This window comes from Phalangium opilio, unplaced genomic scaffold (genome assembly GCF_054372755.1).
Source record: "Phalangium opilio isolate 3A_F unplaced genomic scaffold, DU_Popi_V2 ptg000209l_1, whole genome shotgun sequence".
In the NCBI taxonomy this organism is placed as follows: domain Eukaryota; kingdom Metazoa; phylum Arthropoda; class Arachnida; order Opiliones; family Phalangiidae; genus Phalangium; species Phalangium opilio.
The window spans coordinates 5,740,161-5,760,764 of NW_028324217.1; the positions used below are offsets into that span (position 1 = coordinate 5,740,161).

General features: G+C 35.8%; 1 protein-coding gene across 1 annotated transcript; it reads right to left on the minus strand.

Annotated features, from left to right (window-relative positions):
• Positions 1 to 10,687: 10,687 nt before the first annotated feature.
• PMP34 (Peroxisomal Membrane Protein 34) lies at positions 10,688 to 17,774 on the minus strand. Its single transcript, XM_089855605.1, has 9 exons — positions 17,620 to 17,774; positions 17,227 to 17,333; positions 17,090 to 17,150; positions 15,805 to 15,871; positions 15,449 to 15,729; positions 14,343 to 14,491; positions 14,182 to 14,280; positions 14,054 to 14,112; positions 10,688 to 12,526 (listed from the first exon to the last, which is right to left on the minus strand). Exons 2-9 carry the CDS (start codon positions 17,293 to 17,295, stop codon positions 12,373 to 12,375), a joined length of 939 nt encoding a protein of 312 aa, XP_089711731.1. The 5' UTR covers positions 17,296 to 17,333; positions 17,620 to 17,774; the 3' UTR covers positions 10,688 to 12,372.
• Positions 17,775 to 20,604: the final 2,830 nt, after the last annotated feature.

A 20,604-nucleotide genomic window follows, 5' to 3' on the forward strand; every position in this document is an offset into this window, starting at 1 on the left:
CTTTGCGTCCATATACGGATACTCAGTCTACTTAATTCTTCTACTAATTATGGTTCATATTTTTGTGAACATCCAGGAAATACAACAGACTCCGAATGATTTTAAAATTCAAATTAGTTCCGAGATTTCATTGATAGTTTTAAATAACCACCTCCAACCAATCGCGTAACGCCCTGCCTTTTTGTTAACAAAATGTCCGTGACACGCTCTATATCTCGTGCCATGATTGTCACAGATCGCGTGCAATTTTTAACGAAACCTCGCGCTAAATTTCATTCGTAACGGGAATTTTGTTAACAAAAAGGCAGGGCGTTACGTGATTGGTCGGAGGTGCTAATTTCTGATTGTCTATGATATTCGACACGGAGCGTGCCAAGGGAATTTTGTTAACGAGAAGGCAAGGCGTTACGCGATTGGTCGAAGGTGCTAATTTCAAATTATCTATGAAATCTGAAAATAATTTGATTTTTAAAATCACAGGGAGGTATTTCGTGGATGTTTCACAATAACTAATAGAAGAATCGATAAAAATAACTCGATTTTACAATTCACACTCCCTTTAAATTGTTTAGAGGGGGAGTATTTGGAGGTGAAAAGTAAGCTTAAAACTTAATTTGCGCAAGTCAACTACCTTTTGTTTTGAGGAATGTTAATGACTGAAGTTAACAGGAGATAATTCACCCCGTACTGGCTTTTAGTTTTAGAAATGATCCTTGTTCGAAAAATACGAAAACGAAAACCCTTTTTACATTAGGGACGGACGGTGAAATATGCCATTACGGAAGAAATTTCAAGAGTTTCGTGTTTTTTCACTCTTTTCAAAGTCGTTTTTGGCTCAAAAAGGTTCATTTTACAAATATTTTGAATTCCCTTCACGGTTCTAGGTTATACTGATTTGCATACTAAGGATATAGCTACACGGATTTTAGGTGAAATATTTAAAAAAATATAAATTAATCAACGTCAGAATTCATTATTGTATATTTTCCCGATTTAGTAAATTATTTTGGAATATTCTGAAATTTGTTCGAATATTCTTGAATTTATGGAAATATTCTGAAATTCGTGCGAATATTCTTGAATTTATGAGAATTGAGAATATTCTGGAATTCGTGCGAATATTCTTCAATTTATGAGAATATTCTGAAATTCGTGCGAATACTCTTGAATTTATGAGAATATTCTGGAATTCGTGCGAATATTCTTGAATTTATGAGAAACGTTTTGAATGTATGAGAATATTCCGGAATTTGTGCGAATATTCTTGAATTTGTGGAGATATTCTGGAATTCATGAGCTTATTTACAGACCATTTTAGAGGGTCATATATCTGGTTCTAGGAGATTACTGGCAAGTGCTATGAATATGTTATAGTCCCATTTCTCCAATTTTGAAATACACTTAATACTTGGGAAGTTGGGGGTTACATCAATCAGATACCGAGTAATTAACCAATTAGCAAACACCTTCTCTCATTAGCATTAACAAGAGCTTATTTACATAACACTTTGGAATTGGAAGGTCCTAAAATTCATGAAATGAACTTATGGAAATCAGGCTTTTTGCTGGGGAAAAATTCATATTGAGTTCATTTAGAAATGTAGACCAAATTTTCCAGTTTGAAACCCTTCGCGGAAACGTAACCATAACATCCGGACAGGATATCGTCTGTACATTTTAAGTAAGCTTTACACGGACAACGCCATTATAAACACTCCAGGAATACATACAGCTAATTGGAATCATTGTGTACCCCCATAAATATACCATGTCAATTTCTACGCTAGTTATGCGGGCCGGGATTGAGAAGTTACTAAGTAAATACGTCACGTATCATAATTCTGATGGTGTCTTCCTAGCAGAGATTTCATTGGTTGGTAGTAACACGAGCTCCAAGATGCAATAGGAAGCGAGATAGATTATAAATTCGCGAGGTAAAATTCGATTATACATGATTATTAGTCTAGTTAGCCCCTCCCATAAAATCCACCTAGATACTTTGAGAAAAAAATGGATACACAATGATTCCAATTATCGGTATGTATTCCTGACATAGAATAATAAAGACTACAAACATTAACTAAAAATAGCCCAAATTAATCCCACATAACGCTATGAAATATTAAACACCAATTTTTTTAGCATAAGAGTGGCGTTAAAACGGAGATCATTAACAAATTAAACAATGCCTCGCTTATTCACATCCGTTCAAGTCTCGACCCATGAAACTTCGCAGCCTATAAGACGTCACATTCTAAGAAACCGAAATTAAACAAAATAAACTTTGGTACATATATGTATAAGAAACCACGTTCGCCTAGTTCTGTGTTGATTATTGGCGTTTTCGAAGTTACGTGACTGGAGACACGTCAAAAGTTGATTAACACAAAGGTGTTAGGTCAAAAATAACTCATTCAACTCCTCTATGAAGACACAAACTAACCAAAGAGCTATATCTAGTTTAATAGGGAGGAGGTAAATAAATTCGCCACATTTCTAGCCCTGTTTATCTAACCTAACTCATTCAATCCCTCTATGAAGACACTAACTAACCAAGAAGCGATATCTAGTTTACTAGGGAGAAGGTAAATAAATTCGCCACATTTCTAGCCCAGTTTATCTAACCTAACTCATTCAATCCCTCTATGAAGACACTAACTAACCAAGAAGCGATATATAGTTTACTAGGGAGAAGGTAAATAAATTCGCCACATTTCTAGCCCAGTTTATCTCCAGTCCAAACGTACAGGGTGAAAACTCACGTCAGCGCGACGCGAATGACGAAAATTACGTATTTTGATATTTTCCAACTGAGGAGAGGCGAAATAGCCAGGCCTCCTTTTACGTCCCCCCTTGTATTTTGAAAGATGGACTGGGACTATATGGCGCGCGAATACTTAGGCATCATATAACTTCTCCCTAGTAAACTAGATATCGCTTCTTGAACTAACTTAATAGTCTTACAACTATTATGTTTAATAAAACAAGGCTTAATTAGGGGTTTTTCATAAAGCTAAAATGGTTAGGGTCTAGAATAAGAAGTTTTTAACAAACATAATGGCTAGGGGTTCGTCTTCGTCCCAACATTGAGAACAATTCAACCACTTCTAATGAACATAGCTTTGCCCAGTGTCACTGATATCAAGTCATGCAGTTCAGGAGTTAGGGAATTTATAAAGAACAAGCATACAAACAAACATGCCACTCTCTCAAATACATAGGGTGTTCTAAATAGGCTGGAGGTAGGATCCAAAAACAGTTGAAAACGTTCTATGACCTTTTGAACTAAGAGTCACCATTTACATACTCATACAAGTTATGAACATTAAGAGTGATTTAGGGATGACCCCTTAATTAAATTAGCATTGTCTTTCAGTTCCTTCTTAAATTTAAGTGGGTCATCCACTCATAACATGTAAACAATATACATAACGGTAAAATGCCATTGAAGTTACATACATTTTCGACTCAAAAACCCGATGTACTTCGGTTCTACCTGAACTAAAGGATGTTTTTGTCGTTCCCCAGTGTTGCCAATCCGTAGATGAGTCATGAGATTGCAGAGATTTAGGCCAGCAGTTCAGTTTGAATCAGTACTGGACCATATTGACTCACAGAGAGCCAGACAATACTGCAATGAATTTTAAGCTGAGAGAGGGGGAATTTTCTGTAGGCTCTTTAGTTTAAATATGGTACTTCATGTTTCATCTACTTCTTCTAATGTTTCCAAAAAAATTGTATTTGTTAACCACGCCTATTTTGGCGCGAGCCGCATTCCTAGAACGGAGCTGCTGCTCTTCATAGTTTTTTGCCTCATTTCTTTTCCCGCCAAATAAATTGAAATGGCGCGACCGACACCGTCTGATCCATTTGTCAAATCTTCACTTTCTTTGCTTTTTTGACTTTTGCCAAGAATTGGCCTCGTTTAATTGTTCAATTTACGTGCTTCCCAAAGTTTTACATCGCTTTAAGAGCTATAACTAAGTATTACTAAAAGTATTGACTATGCGAAGATACTACGTTTTGTTGGTAAAAATATTTCCAAGGGTTCTGTAATATTCTTCGAACACGCTAATAATTCAGAAGGCGAGTTCATAGTTCAAATTTAATGAACTGAAAAGAACATCAAGGAGCTCGTGATGTTATTAATGAAACCGTTTTTCTCCACCAAAGGTGACTTGATTGATCGTGGTTTTAATTGAGAAAGTTTTGAAATACGCAATTAAGGCAAATATATGCAGAGACAGAAAACAGAATTTTTAAGCACAGGGTTATTATAAACAGAGTGTTTCTGATAAGTCTGCCATAAATTAAAGGGAGTGTTCTTTGGGTCAAACTGAGTGAAAAGTGTCAAAGAACATGGGATCTACAACGTTTAGTTACTGAGATAGGGCTTCCAAACATTGATTGGCCATTAAAACAAGGAAAATGGAATACATAATGAGTGCCCATCTTGTTTAGACAATTTCAATAGCCTTCAATCAAAGAACGTTAACGAGCCTTTAGATAGCAGAAGTGTACGCTCAAAGGTAGAAGAGTAGGCTCAAAGGTAGAAGAGTAGGCTCAAAGGTAGAAGAGTAGGCTCAAAGGTAGAAGAGTAGGCTCAAAGGTAGAAGAGTACGCTCAAAGGTAGAAGAGTACGCTCAAAGGTAGAAGAGTACGCTCAGAGGTAGAAGAGTACGCTCAAAGGTAGAAGAGTACGCTCAAAGGTAGAAGAGTACACTCAAAGGTAGAAGAGTACGCTCAAAGGTAGAAGAGTACGCTCAAAGGTAGAAGAGTACGCTCAAAGGTAAAAGAGTACGCTCAGAGGTAGAAGAGTACGCTCAGAGGTAGAAGTGTGCCTAAGCTGGTAAAGTAAAGTAGTTCAAAGTGTAACAGCACAAGAGCGAGCATTTTGAACAATACCTTTAATAACAATGTTAATTTGGTACGAATAAACGAAACAATAACTTCAAACTCGAACTTCTCAAGCGTTTTCCCAAAACAACCTTAATCATTTTCTCTGATCGTCAGAACTATAATTTAAAAGAAAAACCCTCTAATAATTTCCATAATCGTTGTACGGTCCATTTAGGAATGAGCCGACTTCTCCATAAAAGACTATTAATTAAAGTAAGACCAATTTCAAATGGCATAATTACCCATAACTTAGTAACATATCCCACCCCCATAATCCCTTCGCTAATGATTGCCTAAATGTTAGTTATAAAAAGAAACCACAGCCAGACAATGCGTGCAGTCATTAATCGATTGTATCATTAAAAACAATCCGCTTTCCCGGTTTAAAGTTTTATTTACCTGGTACTAAATTTACTAAGGCGGGTTTTAAAGTGGATATGCGAGGTAAAGAATATCAAGTAAAGCGATAAGTGAACAAAACGGAATGACTGAAGAACCAGATTTTGAAATTCTTTAGTTTTCCTTTTCAATGGGTATAAACAGCTGAACTATAATTTCGAAAACGCAACCTCAAAATACAACCAAGAAAGAATCCAAAATACCATAAGAACGTTAAAAAAGTAACACTGGCATAATATGAGAGAGGAGACTATTTTGATCATTAACTGGCGCCCTCTCGTTTCGAAAGTTTTAAATTGGTCATGCTTTGTCCTTGTACCCTCCCGATGGCTAAAGCTATCCTTTTTAAAAATATGAGGGAGGTTTTTATTTTTGGAAATTTACTGGCGCCATCTGCTGGTTACCTGTGTTTTCAATATTCCAAAAGGGTCAATATTTGACCCTGTAGCCTCCCGATCACGCTAGAAACGTATTTCAAAGAGAGCAAAAATTTTCTAGTTAAGTACGAGTTCATGCTACCAAGTACCAAGGGCCAATGTTACAAACTTATCTATTCAACGTTCTTATGGCATCCTGATAACTTCTTGACATAACCAGGCTTTCTGGGGATATCTTGGTCTGTTACGCAAATTATAATTTTACCTTACACGTCTACTTTAACACACCGTTCCGTTTATTTCGTAGTTCCCAGAAAAAAAAGGAAAAATTCTTCGATTCACTAAATTACGGCGTACCACCTACATAATTCGCCATCCCTAGGTTTACTCGATTCGAAGCTACGGTAAGTTGTTCTTAGCACACACAGAGAGTGTGGGCCCCCAGCGTGGGCAGAGCGCGCATGCTCGTTAAGGAGCCCACGCGACCATTGGTGGCATGGTGGGCCTCCTACCCGAACTATCTCGCCAAATAAACATTACAATGCGCGTCTGATTAGGCCCTAACGTTCCTGTCTTTTCTATCAACAGATTGACCCGAAATCTTGAATCGCATTAAGACATGACCATATTTATTGTATTTGTCGATCCCCCACTGTTTGTTGACAGAAGGACAATAAAAATGACAGCTGGCGTGCGAAATGCTAAAGTATACCGCTAATAGATATCTGGAAAACTTTAATGTCATTTCGATTATCCATGCTGCAACTCAATTCATATCTGATGTCATTCAGGGGATTTCTTCTTTAATCTGTCATTATTCATTATGTCAATTTAGGTCTTCAGTGACATTATGAAGTCGGTAATCGGTCACTTAACAGAGAACTTAAGAAACTTACTGAAAAACTAAACACTTAATTGTATTTAAATTTCGTGACGTTCACAAGAACTTGTATTCAAATTCAGCTGCTTAATTAAAAATTAAAGTTGTAAACTCGAACAATTTTAATTCTAGATTTTTGGATCAATTACTTTAAACTCTGTATTGTAATTTAACTTATTTTGGTTTCTTTGTTAGCTACGTTATTAACAAGACACGAAAGTTATTTCGTATTGTCAGCTAGCTACGTGTGTCTGGTAAATTTCGACTGAACTTTAGGGGTTCAAATACAAGGTGAAAGTTCATAACCTAGTGTAGGAACAATTGTAAAAAAATCACGAAACTCAGCCGATAATTGACAAATTTGTAAACTGTAGTAACTTAAAAAACTTTACAGGGCTACGCCGCCATAGCTACATTCGCTTACAGAATATGAATTGATGATAAAAACGAAAAGAGTTGAGTTTTCACTCCCAACCGCCTTATCTACAAGTTAGAACTTTTGAAAAGACAAATTGGAGTGCACCTCTAATAACATTCATAAGTACAACAACTCAAAGGCATCAATATCGACTAACAAATCCCAGAAGTGTAAATTTCACGATTGATAAGGCGCATATTGGACAACAAACAATCCCACCACGTATATATATCTTTCCCCTTTCATAGATTTGCTCCACACCACAGACATTTCTCTCCCCTAATATACATGGTGGTATAGTTTTCTAGCGACCCCTGGTGTGGGGAGAAAGATGGTAGCCCAAATAGATGGGTCGCGGTCTTCCGGACGGCGCCTGTGAGACCGCCGCCGGTTCGGCAGCTGGGTCCGATTCTTTCGCGGCTTCATCTCGTCAACACAAAAGGCGGCGGCGAGAACATTGGCGTCGCGAGCCAAGGCTTAAAGAAGTTGCCGGGTCTCCCAGCCGTCTGCCGACTCAATCAGCGGCTAAGCGAGAGCTGGAAAAATTACGAAAGGGAGCGAGGAGGGACAAAGACGGTTTTCGGTCTTTTTCACAAGAAAGAGAGATTTATTTTGCTCTCTTCAGACTATTCCTCAACTTCCTTCTCTAGTGTTTGGGATCAGGATGACTGCCGGCAACAGAGCCGCCTCCAGTTCCCCATCCTGCCAAGAAAACCTCAAAATTCCAATAAAAAGAGCGTTTTGGCGATGACAGATTCAAAGCTTCCGTCAGTTTACAAAATGGGGCCGAGTTTTGCATATATCTGTACAGTTTTGCTGATAAATATCACCGGCGGCGGCGTGGAGGTAGCGTCAAACGTTTGACCTATGACCTGTACGTCTTGGGATAGAATGACACTGATTGTCAAAATCAACGTTTTTGCATTGCGAGAACGTGGCAATAAAAAACTGGAACAAAACTTGAAGGCGACATAAGGGCTAATTATTTTGCATTAAATGAAGTGTTAGATATGGGAGAAGCTTAAATTATAAGTAATTTATTGACGTCAACATGGCCCAAACAACAAACAAGAGGTAGCAAAAACAAACCGCTTGCGCCCCCTTTGATCTTGGATACCAATCCACTGGCTATTTTGGCATTAAGTTCAGGCTACTTCACCGCGACCCTTCCTAATCCTAACACAGTGTAGTCGGAGTTTTAAGTATTCCCCATGTCACTTGGACTGACCTCTTGGAAATACTTTCAATGAAAATCGTACTTAAACTTCATTTAAAGAATGAATACAGGCGCCACGAATCCGTGAAAACATTTCTAATACTCCCGATTTTGACGAGTCTGACCAACAAAACGGGCTAAAATGTTTCACAAAAGAAATAACCCCTTATGTACCACCATAAACCCTTATAGTATGGTAGTCTATTCAAACAAGTTGGACTAACAAAATACAAATGGAGGTCAGGAGATTTTGCACCCAAAAGGAATGATTTCCGAAAAATATTAAAATAATGTACTATCAAGTATATTTTGTGTCAATTGGGTTTCACATAATTAAGAAAACAAGTATTTTATATACCCAGCTTCAGATAATAGGCTTATAATCACATTTAAGCACCCCATCAAATTCCTATTACAAACGCGACATCCTAAAAATGCATCATTTTCAATAGCTGTACCATATTGCTAACCCCTAAAAGACTTCAGATTCGGAAGCGTTCTTCTCTAAACTATAGAGTCTAAAAGGAAGAAAAGTGTTTTACTGAATTATTTTATACACCTTGCTTCAGATAATAGGCTTATGATCACATTTAAGCACCCCGTCAAATTCCTATTACAAACGCGACATCCTAAAAATGGTTCATTTTCAATAGGTGTACCATTATTGCTAACCCCTAAAAGACTTCAGAAGATTCGGAAGCGTTTCCCTCTAAAGTCTAAAAGGAAGAAAAGTGTTTTACTGAATTTCAGCCTCCTAGGGAACACAATAGAACTCCCTCTCGGGGCACGTACCGGAAATGGAGTAATCTCATGAATATGAGTATTTTCACACCTTGGGCTAAAATGGCGGCGGCAGACTGTCAGACAAAATTGTACACAATAAAGGCGCCAATTCCATACAATAGCCTTTTCATCGGTCAAAGTGCGAAAATATATTATGGCCAGAAGACCCGACGGCGATGGCGACACAATATATAGAAATTTTTCTTTCTTTAAAAGAACACAACAGGGAATGAAAGATTTTTTTTTTTTTTTAAAACGTCAATTCGGCGGGAGGGTAGACGATCAACATAACAGATAAGAGACAAAGTGTCTGCCAAGTCAATGGCGACATCTAATAGCATCAAACTAAAGCTAGGAAAATGAGTACATCGTTTAAAACGAACGTAGATTATAGGCTGATTTGTCGTGTGTCAGTCTGTTTGTATGTCCCGACGAACACGAAAACCAAGGTTTTTAAGGAACTGTTTAAATATAGGCTGGAGTTGTTTTGTCTTGTAGAAGTGTTTATACAACTATGGCGCTATAACCTAGGTTATACGTTGCTGTTTCGTGTGTCAGTCTGTTTGTATGTATACCTCGAGTAAACACGAAAACTAAGGTTTTTAAGGAACTGTTTAAATATAGGCAGGAGTTGTTTTGTCTTGTAGAAGTGTTTATACTACTATGGCGTTATAACCTAGGTTATAGGTTGCTGATTTGTGTGTCAGTCTGTTTGTATGTTTACCTCGCCAAACACGAAAACCAAGGTTTTTAAGGAACTGTTAAATTATAGGCAGTAGTTGCTTTGGAAACCCAGGTTACATCTTGTCTTTGTAGAAGTGTTTATACAACTATGGCGTTATAACCTAGGTTATAGGTTGCGGTTTCGTGTGTCAGTCCGTTTGTATGTATGCCTCGAGTAAGGAGTAACACGAAAACCGAGGTTCCCTGATTAACTGTTCAAATATATTTCCCGTTTCAGAAATATTTGTTGATCTGGCTTTTATAGAAGAGCTGCGGCAATCACAGCTTTGATAATAGTGTTCTTTCAGGTTCAAAGCTCCAACCCCAAGCCGTAAACCGCCTCGACGTTTTGTAAAACTGTTTCTACACTATCGTGAGCTGGAGAATGAAGCAGACGCTAGTTTCATGTAGTTTTGATGAAATTTCTATGCGGTGCGCCAGAGCGGCAACGATTTTCTATTCTTATCCAATCCGAATTTTAAGTTTTATTTTCCGAGAGAGGGAAATGCCGCGTGAATAGCGCGAGGTGTCTCTCTTTTGGGTGGGGGAAGTAAATTTCCCAGCCAACGGGGATAGTATCGCCCAGGCTACCGCGAGCTCTACTGCGCAAAATCCAAATTTTTTATCTCATGTAGCGACTATTCGTGATGTCACTTCGCGCATGCTCAATGATCCACCGAATGACCCAAGGTAGAGAGAGAGAGAGAGAGAGAGAACATAGTATTTCATACCCCCGTTTTCAACCCCTTCCCGCTAGATACGAGTTCTGTTAGCATTAGGCGGCTTCTCCCTCTCCCTTATTTTTCGAAGCTATGCTAACACGCACGTAGATGTTAATACTACCTAATCATAATTCTTTCCTTGTTTTAGTAACTTAGTCGCCCCGTGGCGCTATGTACCATTCCCTTGTCCCTAAATTACCAAATGTAAGTCTCCTTTTTTAAATTGATTTACTACATCTACGTTCGGATGTAATTGAATAATTGAAACAATTATTTTTGTACCAAAAAGTTTTTATAAACAAAAAAGTTTCAAATATACATATTTTGTTCGAAAATTTTCTTAATGCCAAAAAAGAAGGATAAACAAATTTGAATAATTTTCGATATGAACGTTATAATTCGAGTAGATGTATAAAATATTTGAATATATGATTTACGTAAAGTCAGATTTATCTATAGATATAAGCATCTGAATTTGTAAATAAATATAGCCGCAAACTGTAATAATACCCCCTTGACATACAAACAATACTTTGATATTGGTTGACAAATGAAAATATGGAAGCTTTAATTACAGTCCATGAGAAAATGGATTTTTGGTTTCTGCACTGGTTTTTAATTCCACTTTCTCACAGATTTAGTAATTTTTGAAGTTAATCGTATCGTAAGTTTCACCTTGATCAAGTTGATCAACACCAAAAGTAAAGCTTGATCAAGACCGAAAAATTTTTTTTGACCAAATTGATCAAGACCGAATTTTTTTTTATTTTGACCAAATTGATCAAGACCGAATTTTTTTTTGACCAAATTGATCAAGACCGAATTTTTTTTTATTTTGACCAAATTGATCAAGACCGAATTTTTTTTTATTTTGACCAAATTGATCAAGACCAAAAATTTTATTTTGACCAAATTGATCAAGACAAAAATTTTTTTTGACCAAATTGATCAAGACAAAAATTTTTTATTATTTTGACCAAATTGATCAAGAGCGAATTTTTTTTTATTTTGACCAAATTGATCAAGAGCGAATTTTTTTTTATTTTGACCAAATTGATCAAGAGCGAATTTTTTTTTATTTTGACCAAATTGATCAAGACCGAAATTTTTTATTTTGACCAAATTGATCAAGACCGAAATTTCTTAATTTGACCAAATTGATCAAGACCGAAATTTTTATTTTGACCAAATTGATCAAGACCGGAAATTTCATTTTGACCAAGTTGATCAAGACCGGAAATTTCATTTTGACCAAATTGATCAAGACCGGAAATTTCATTTTGACCAAATTGATCAAGACCGGAAATTTCATTTTGACCAAATTGATCAAGACCGGAAATTTCATTTTGACCAAGTTGATCAAGACCGGAAATTTCATTTTGACCAAGTTGATCAAGACCGGAAATTTCATTTTGACCAAATTGATCAAGACCGGAAATTTTTCATTTTGACCAAATTGATCAAGACCAAAATTTTATTCTGACCAAATTGATCAAGACCGGAAATTTTTCATTTTGACCAAATTGATCAAGACCAAAATTTTATTCTGACCAAATTGATCAAGACCGGAAATTTGATTTTGACCAAATTGATCAAGACCGGAAATTTGATTTTGACCAAATTGATCAAGACCGGAAATTTGATTTTGACCAAATTGATCAAGACCGGAAATTTGATTTTGACCAAATTGATCAAGACCGGAAATTTGATTTTGACCAAATTGATCAACACGCGATCATTTCAACTTAACTAAATTGAACAACACGTGATAATTCCAACTTGACTAAATTGATCAACACGCGATAATCCCAACTTGATCAACTGGGAAACTAAATCTCGATCAACTTCCATATTCAAGCTTAAACATTTTCAATTAATGGATCAACCTAGCTGTATATAATCGATTATTTATAAAATATGTTTTTTTTTCTAATACACTAATATAAGATCCCACATTATTTGGCTGGATGTCCAGGCTTTGATCCTTTCAGAATTTGAAAGACAAAAGCGACAATTTTCTCATAACAGAGAAACATAAGAGCGGCAGTCATCACAGTCTGCATTAATTTAGCCTCCAGGCCTTTGTACAATCCTTGAAATCCCTGTTGTCTATTACGTGTTAAGAGAGAAAAGAGGAAGAACAGAGAGAGAGAGAGAGAGAGAGAGAGAGAGAGGAGAGAGAAAAAGAAACATTTTCTTCAATTGGGAAATGTATGTCACAGCGAGCAATTTTTAAATGGAGGGGAGTGGAGGAATATTTTCTACAATGAAAGATATGATAATATATGGAAATTTTGTTTTTCGCAAATTTCCTCCATTGTTTTTTTCTCTAAAGTTACTTTTACTTCTATATCATGTAACAATACTCAAATTTTACCCATTATTTACATTTTGTAAGCACTACAAAGAGTAGTGATAAGCAGCTTGCTTATGTAAGTGAGCATGTTCAAATTTTATGAACATAAATGTATGCACCTACACTAAGGTCTCCATTTATGAACATGAGTTTATGCACCGACAAGTTCCTACTACATTTATAATTAACAGTTTATGCATCAATGCTCTCTTTTATGATCAACAGCTTATGCACCTACAATGTAATATCTAAAATTACGATCAACAGCTTATGCACCTACAATGTAATATCTAAAATTACGATCAACAGCTTATGCACCTACACAGGGTTCGTACGAAATTTTTACATTGAAAATCCCTGACTTTTCCAGGTTATCCCTGACCAAATGTTGCCTATATCCCTGACCATTTTAAGGTGTTTACCAGAGCCAACTTCATAATTACACCTGGCTCATATTTAGCATTGCATGAAGAATGGTTTGATATGCCAAACAAAATCCCTGACATATCCCTGACTTTTTAGGAAAATGTTTTAAATCCCTGACTTTTTCCCCTATTTTCCATATCCCTGACTTATCCAGGTTATCCAGGTTCCGTACGAACCCTGCTACAATGTAACATCTAACATTACAACCAACAGCTTAATGCAAATACAAACATGCCTCCCATTGTATGATCACTCAACAATGCAGATACAACACATGTCTCCCAATTGTATGATCACTCAACAATGCAGATGAAACACCTGTCTCCCAACTGTATGATCACCCATCAACAATGCAGATACAACACCTGTCTCCCAATTGTATGATCACCCATCAACGATGCAGATACAACACCTGTCTCCCAATTGTATGATCACCCATCAACGATGCAGATACAACACATGTCTCCCAATTGTATGATAGCCCATCACCTATGCAGATAAAACACCTATCTCCCAATTGTATGATCGCCCATCAACAATGCAGATACAACACCTGTCTCCCAATTGTATGATCACCCATCAACAATGCAGATACAACACATGTCTCCCAATTGTATGATCGCCCATCAACAATGCAGATACGACAGATGCCTCCCAATTGTATGATAACCCATCAACAATGCAACATAAACACGCATGTATGTGCAATAAACAGCACATACACAAACTATGTATCATATTAAAAGCAAGCAAGTGCAATTTCAACCCATAGTATAAAACCTCAGCCCATAATACTGGATATATGGCCTGTTGATTCAATTGCTGATCATGTGATCAATAGACGTACAACTTACTTAATAATATGAGCCAGCATCTCCAACAAAGTTTTCTTTCTCAACTCATCATTGCCATACTAAAATACACAGTAATCCTATTTCAGCACCGAAAACTATAAAAAACCATCACCATAATTGGTAATTACTCTTAATTTGGACTGCAATATCTGCAATGGATAAGTCATAATAGTCGCTATGCTTTTAGCCATAGCTCCTACCAAAAATATCGTCACACCACCCAATTCCTACATCACAAAATTGCCATTATTGTAATTGCACTTAAAGTATTTTATGGATCATTAAATACTTTGGTTTCCAAATTAGCTTGAGCGTGGCGTTTCAAAAATTCATAAACCATGAATTGTATCGAAGGGTTACTGACTAGAGCTAATGAAGGCAGGGTTCCGCTCCATAATGCGGGAATGCCTTCGGTAGATGCAATCTTGATTAAACCATCTTAAATTTAGACAATTATCGTGTTACTGAAGTTGTAATTCCAAATCAATGAATATTAAAGAGATCTGAAAATTTTCTATTCTCCAAAAACTTTGCAAACTACACACATATAGAGCACTTTGGTCCAAGAAATTAAGTGATAACGCATCAGTTTCAGAGTGATCAAACCCGAATTTTCAGAGTGATCAAACCCGAATTTTCGAGTGATCAAACCCGAATTTTCAGAGTGATCAATCCCGAATTTTCAGAGTGATCAATCCCGAATTTTCAGAGTGATCAATCCCGAATTTCCGAGTGATCAATCCCGAATTTCCGAGTGATCAATCCCGAATTTCCGAGTGATCAAACCCGAATTTCCGAGTGATCAAACCCCGAATTTCCGAGTGATCAAACCCCGAATTTCCGAGTGATCAAACCCCGAATTTCCGAGTGATCAAACCCCGAATTTCCGAGTGATCAAACTCCGAATTTCCGAGTGATCAAACCCCGAATTTCCGAGTGATCAAACCCCGAATTTCCGAGTGATCAAACCCCGAATTTCCGAGTGATCAAACCCCGAATTTCCGAGTGATCAAACCCCGAATTTCCGAGTGATCAAACCCCGAATTTCCGAGTGATCAAGCCCGAATTTCCGAGTGATCAAACCCCGAATTTCCGAGTGATCAAACCCCGAATTTCCGAGTGATCAAACCCCGAATTTCCGAGTGATCAAACCCCGAATTTCCGAGTGATCAAACCCCGAATTTCCGAGTGATCAAGCCCGAATTTCCGAGTGATCAAGCCCGAATTTTCCGAGTGATCAAGCCCGAATTTCCGAGTGATCAAGCCCGAATTTCCGAGTGATGAAACCTTACTTTAAGTCTTCAAATACTACTAAGATTTCTTGTTTTTTCAATCAATTAACGAATTTAATTATTTTTTAGATCTCTTTGAATCCATGTACTTTTGAAGCCATACCAATAGTTCCCTTATAATGAGGATAACGTCTCATCCTCTCTTTATCCTCCTCTGTCAATTTAGCTCCTTGCATCTTCATTCGACTATTAACAACCCATAAGGGTGTTGTGGACAAAACGTTAATAACACCGGCCAAAGAAGCCAATGCCAAGTCCTGCATCACAGTATGTTTATCTGGTTTGCTAAAAACGGCTCGCAAACCGTGAAACGTATAAAAGTAGACAAAATTTGAGGTACATATACTCGTTAAAACTGGACCAAGTCCGCGATAAAGAGCTTCCCTACATTAATGGATTTAAAAAACCCTAATTAAAAACGAGTGCTTGTATGATTAAAATTATAATTAGTTGTCTTACACTCCTTCCTCTCTGATTAATTCGTGTAACATTGTTAATGTATGCTTCGATTTTCTACCATCTTCAACTGTAAGTTTATAATTATTATATTTTGGGTTTTAACTTTTAATATAATGTCAACTTTCTTAATTAAACAGGGTTCATACAACTCGAGCCTCACAAATTTCCCTGCTCAATAAATTATTTTAAGTCAATATAATGTATGGTTCCCTAATTTTTTAAGCCAATAATGTACATTTCCCTGAGTTTTTAAGACAATAATGTACATTTCCCTGAGTTTTTAAGACAATAATGTATGTTTCCCTGAGTTTTTTAGTCAACAATGTACATTTCCCTGAGTTTTTAAGTCAATAATGTATATTTCCCTAAGTTTTTAAGTCAATAATGTATATTTCCCAGAGTTTTTAAGACAATAATGTATGTTTTCCTGAGTTCTTAAGACAATAATGTATGTTTTCCTGAGTTCTTAAGACAATAATGTATGTTTCCCTGAGTTTTTAAGACAATAATGTATGTTTCCCTGAGTTTTTAAGACAATAATGTATATTTCCCTGAGATTTTAAGTCAATAATGTATATTTCCCTGAGTGTTTTAGTCAACAATGTATATTTCCCAGGACTTTCCCTGAGTTTTTTAGTCAACAATTTATTTCCCAGGACTTTCCCTGAGTTTTAGTCAACAATTAATTTATAAGGACTTTCCCCTTAGTTTTAGTCAACAATTAATTTATAAGGACTTTCCCAGAGTTTTTTAGTCAACAATTTATTTCCCAGGACTTTCCCTGAGTTTTTTAGTCAACAATTTATTTCCCAGGACTTTCCCTGAGTTTTTTAGTCAACAATTTATTTCCCAGGACTTTCCCTGAGTTTTTTAGTCAACAATTTATTTCCCAGGACTTTCCCTGAGTTTTTTAGTCAACAATTTATTTCCCAGGACTTTCCCTGAGTTTTTTAGTCAACAATTTATTTCCCAGGACTTTCCCTGAGTTTTTTAGTCAACAATTAATTTCCCTGAGTTTTTAAGTCAATAATTTATTTCTCTAAGTTTTTAGTCAATAATTTCCCTGAAATTCAGGTTCTCCTGGTTTGTATGAACCCTGTTAAACATTTGCATCCCTTGAAAGATTTCTTCTTTGTTTGCAAAATTTCTACGATAACTTAAGTTGGCCAATCAAAGTCCAATGACACAAACATTTACTGATTGGGCAAACAGCTATTAGCTAAACCCCTAAAGACTACAGAAGCTTTCAAGTGACTTGAGTGTTTCTAGAGAAAGAGTTGCCTACCTTGTAGGCGAGATCTTATAGTGTCTAATGGAAAGAAAACTGTCATTGCAGTAAGGGCACCCTATTTTATAGAGAATAAACATATCATTTTATACAATGCAGAGAATCAAATATTAATTAAAATAATATTCACGTACTGAAGCCCCAGCTGTGGCATGTACAAGTGTATCGTAAGTAAAAAGGTTGTCCCATTTAATTGGAGGCATTGTCACTCTGACAGAATCGTGTTAAGCAGAAATTAAATCTGTTTAAAAACACACAAAAACGTACTTTACTTCTCATGAACTTGAGAAGGCCTTATTTCTAACGATAATATAAGGTCTAGGAGGATATCGAAGTACTCAAAAACAAAAACTGAACAATTTTAAGATAAGATTTGTGCAAATAAATCAGATTTAAGTGATTGATGAAGAGCGTTTACAAAAGCCAAGGCTTAGAAAATTTAGAATTAAATGACTCACTTTCGCGAATTCATTTTAAACTTTCAGTAAAATTTGCTTTTAAATTAGAAAAATATTAATGAATAGTACCTTTTAATCTTCAAAGAACTAATGGAGGTTTGGCAATAACTAATTTACTAGCTATTAAGCTAAAAACTTTTCAAACTTCCTTAACAATTAACACAACATTACCGAATGCCGAACGTCGTCACTCAGCACTAGAAGCAGACAACAGTATCGCCTACGGTTCATGTAGGGGTCATAGGGGTACCGGCAAACCACTTATTAAGTTGTGATACCACTAGCGCCATCAATACGTACAATTTTGAACTCAATTTAAGCGGGAGATTTAAATTGGCAAAAAGGTTTCTTTTTCACAGACTAGACAGTATTATCCAATCTTTCTGAAAGACCTTGGGCTAAATTAATAGTTATACAAGGAAAAAAAACAAGCTATTGTTCAACAAAATAGATTACGTGAACGATTAGAGAGTTTCTTCACACTAATTTGAGAAAATCATTAAGATACACCCGAAATTATGAATTTTAAAACTAAGTATTTACTCTTTGAGCACCTTGGTTTATTTGAAACAAAAAACAGAAAACAATTACAAAGGATGTCGCAAGTTACAGGTGCATGAAAGCTTCCCGTTGCGGTCGATAAAGTTACTTGTTTTGAGGTGAGATGGTTTAGTACGTTCGTGAAAAATGTTGCGCACTGTGCAGCAATGAAAGTCTGCCAGAGTACATTTAGGCCTAGTAGGGGTTGCCATCTAGCGCCATTTAAAAATAGAAGCTAGTCCTCATGAATTAACCATATATCTATGATTTCAACAAGACGTCAACGGTGTGAAAGGGGGGATGAAAGCGTGAACGTCATTAGAGTGTGTTTCGTACATTGGAAATTGGGAAAACCCTCTTTGACGTATTCTAAAGAAGTTGTTTGAAAGAGGACAAAGTAACCAGAGTGTCAAAGTCCTGTGCTTATTGCAAAGAGGTTCCCATTATCTAATAATTACGTTAGACATAGCAATTCATGGAATCATAAACGGTGATAGTCTTAATGATTTTTAAAATTATAGGTATATCAGATTTCAACCTTTTTTAACACTTCCCGAAGGCATGATGCGAATTTTTCAAATCAGTGTTGAAAAAAACCCTTTCCTTTAATAACTTTTATGGAAGTTCATAGAACTTTGGTGTATTTTAATAGTACTAGGTAGCATGTTTAATCAATGTTTCATATAAGTTTATGTATGTATAAGTCTAGAAGGTTATGCCATAGTTCTTCTTTCTAAATTGTATAAAACTCCAAGCACTTCTTTCGAAATTGCACAAAAACTCAGGTTCTTCTTTGGAAATTGCATAAAACACCAGGTTATTTTTTCAAAATTGTATTAAACGCCGGATTATTCTTTAGAAATTGCATAAAACGCCGGATTATTCTTTAGAAATTGCATAAAACGCCGGATTATTCTTTAGAAATTGCATAAAACGCCGGATTATTCTTTAGAAATTGCATAAAACGCCGGATTATTCTTTAGAAATTGCATAAAACGCCGGATTATTCTTTAGAAATTGCATAAAACGCCGGATTATTCTTTAGAAATTGCATAAAACGCCGGATTATTCTTTAGAAATTGCATAAAACGCCGGATTATTCTTTAGAAATTGCATAAAACGCCGGATTATTCTTTAGAAATTGCATAAAACGCCGGATTATTCTTTAGTAATTGCACAGAAAGCCGGATTATTCTTTAGAAATTGCACAGAAAGCCGGATTATTCTTTAGAAATTGCACAAAACACCGGGTTATTCTTTAGAAATTGCACAAAACACCGGGTTATTCTTTAGAAATTGCATAAAACACCGGGTTATTCTTTAGAAATTGCATAAAACACCGGGTTATTCTTTAGAAAATGCATAAAACACCGGATTATTCCTTTAGAAATTGCATAAACCCAAGGTTATTCTTAATCCTTTGCACAGACCCCCAATTATCCAGTGCATAAAATAGACTATTTATTCCTACACAAATAACAACAAATAAGCTTATAATCAAAAGTCTCCAACACTTAATTGTGTAATGACAAATACCATGTAGATTCGCCTAAATCAAATCGTATAAAACCTAGTTAACTAAATCTATTTCCCACGGCATACTTATTTACCGAAGGTCTTTAGACAAAATTCAATCAAGGATATTTATCCAATTTCTTGGTCTAGAGATTTCAATCTGTGTCGAAACAATTAAAGCAATTTCCGTCAAAGTAAGTCATTTCACTAATAGATGGCGCCGTAGTATCAATATTTAAACGATTAATTGGACATTATATAACGCTACTAACGGATTTTGTATAATTAATTCCTCGAAAAAGGTTTAAAATTTTTAAACATTCACTCCTTGAATTTGGGGCAAGTTTTGAAATTAAGCTCTTTCCCCAATCCTTAGAAATTTAGAAAACAATGAATTGTTTTGTTTATACAGTTGTAGCTCGTTTACAAAATTAAATAAATTTCATCCTTTTTAAAGTACTGTTTTTTGCGAGAATCGTTTCATTATAAAACAATGGAAATACAGCTTTAATATTTCCTTTAACTTTGAAGATTAAATTGGCATACTACGTAGCCTATTTTTATGGAAGGGAATAATTCATTATTCAAATTGAGCTCTTTTGAATTGTATTAGCATTGAACTATATTTTTTGATAATAAATAACTATATCCGTGGCACATATTTCAATAGATAATTTTAAAGTGGATGTTTTTAAACTCAAGTGGCTATTATTTTAGATACCATTTTTACCGTATTTCAGATTTATGCTTAAAAATTTCGAAAATGGTTCGTTGCTAAGACAAGCTGTCTAAAGTTTCTAGGGAGGATTTATATCTCTAATTTTCCATTTGTAATTGAGTATCTGAAAATATTTTCAGTTTATGGTATAAGCCTTAAATCGGCCTCAAAACGAGAACTATATAAGCCAAAATTTAACTAAAAGTTAAATAATAAGCCAAAATTTAACTTAAAAGTTAAATAATAAGCCAAAATTTAACTTAAAAGTTAAATAATAAGCC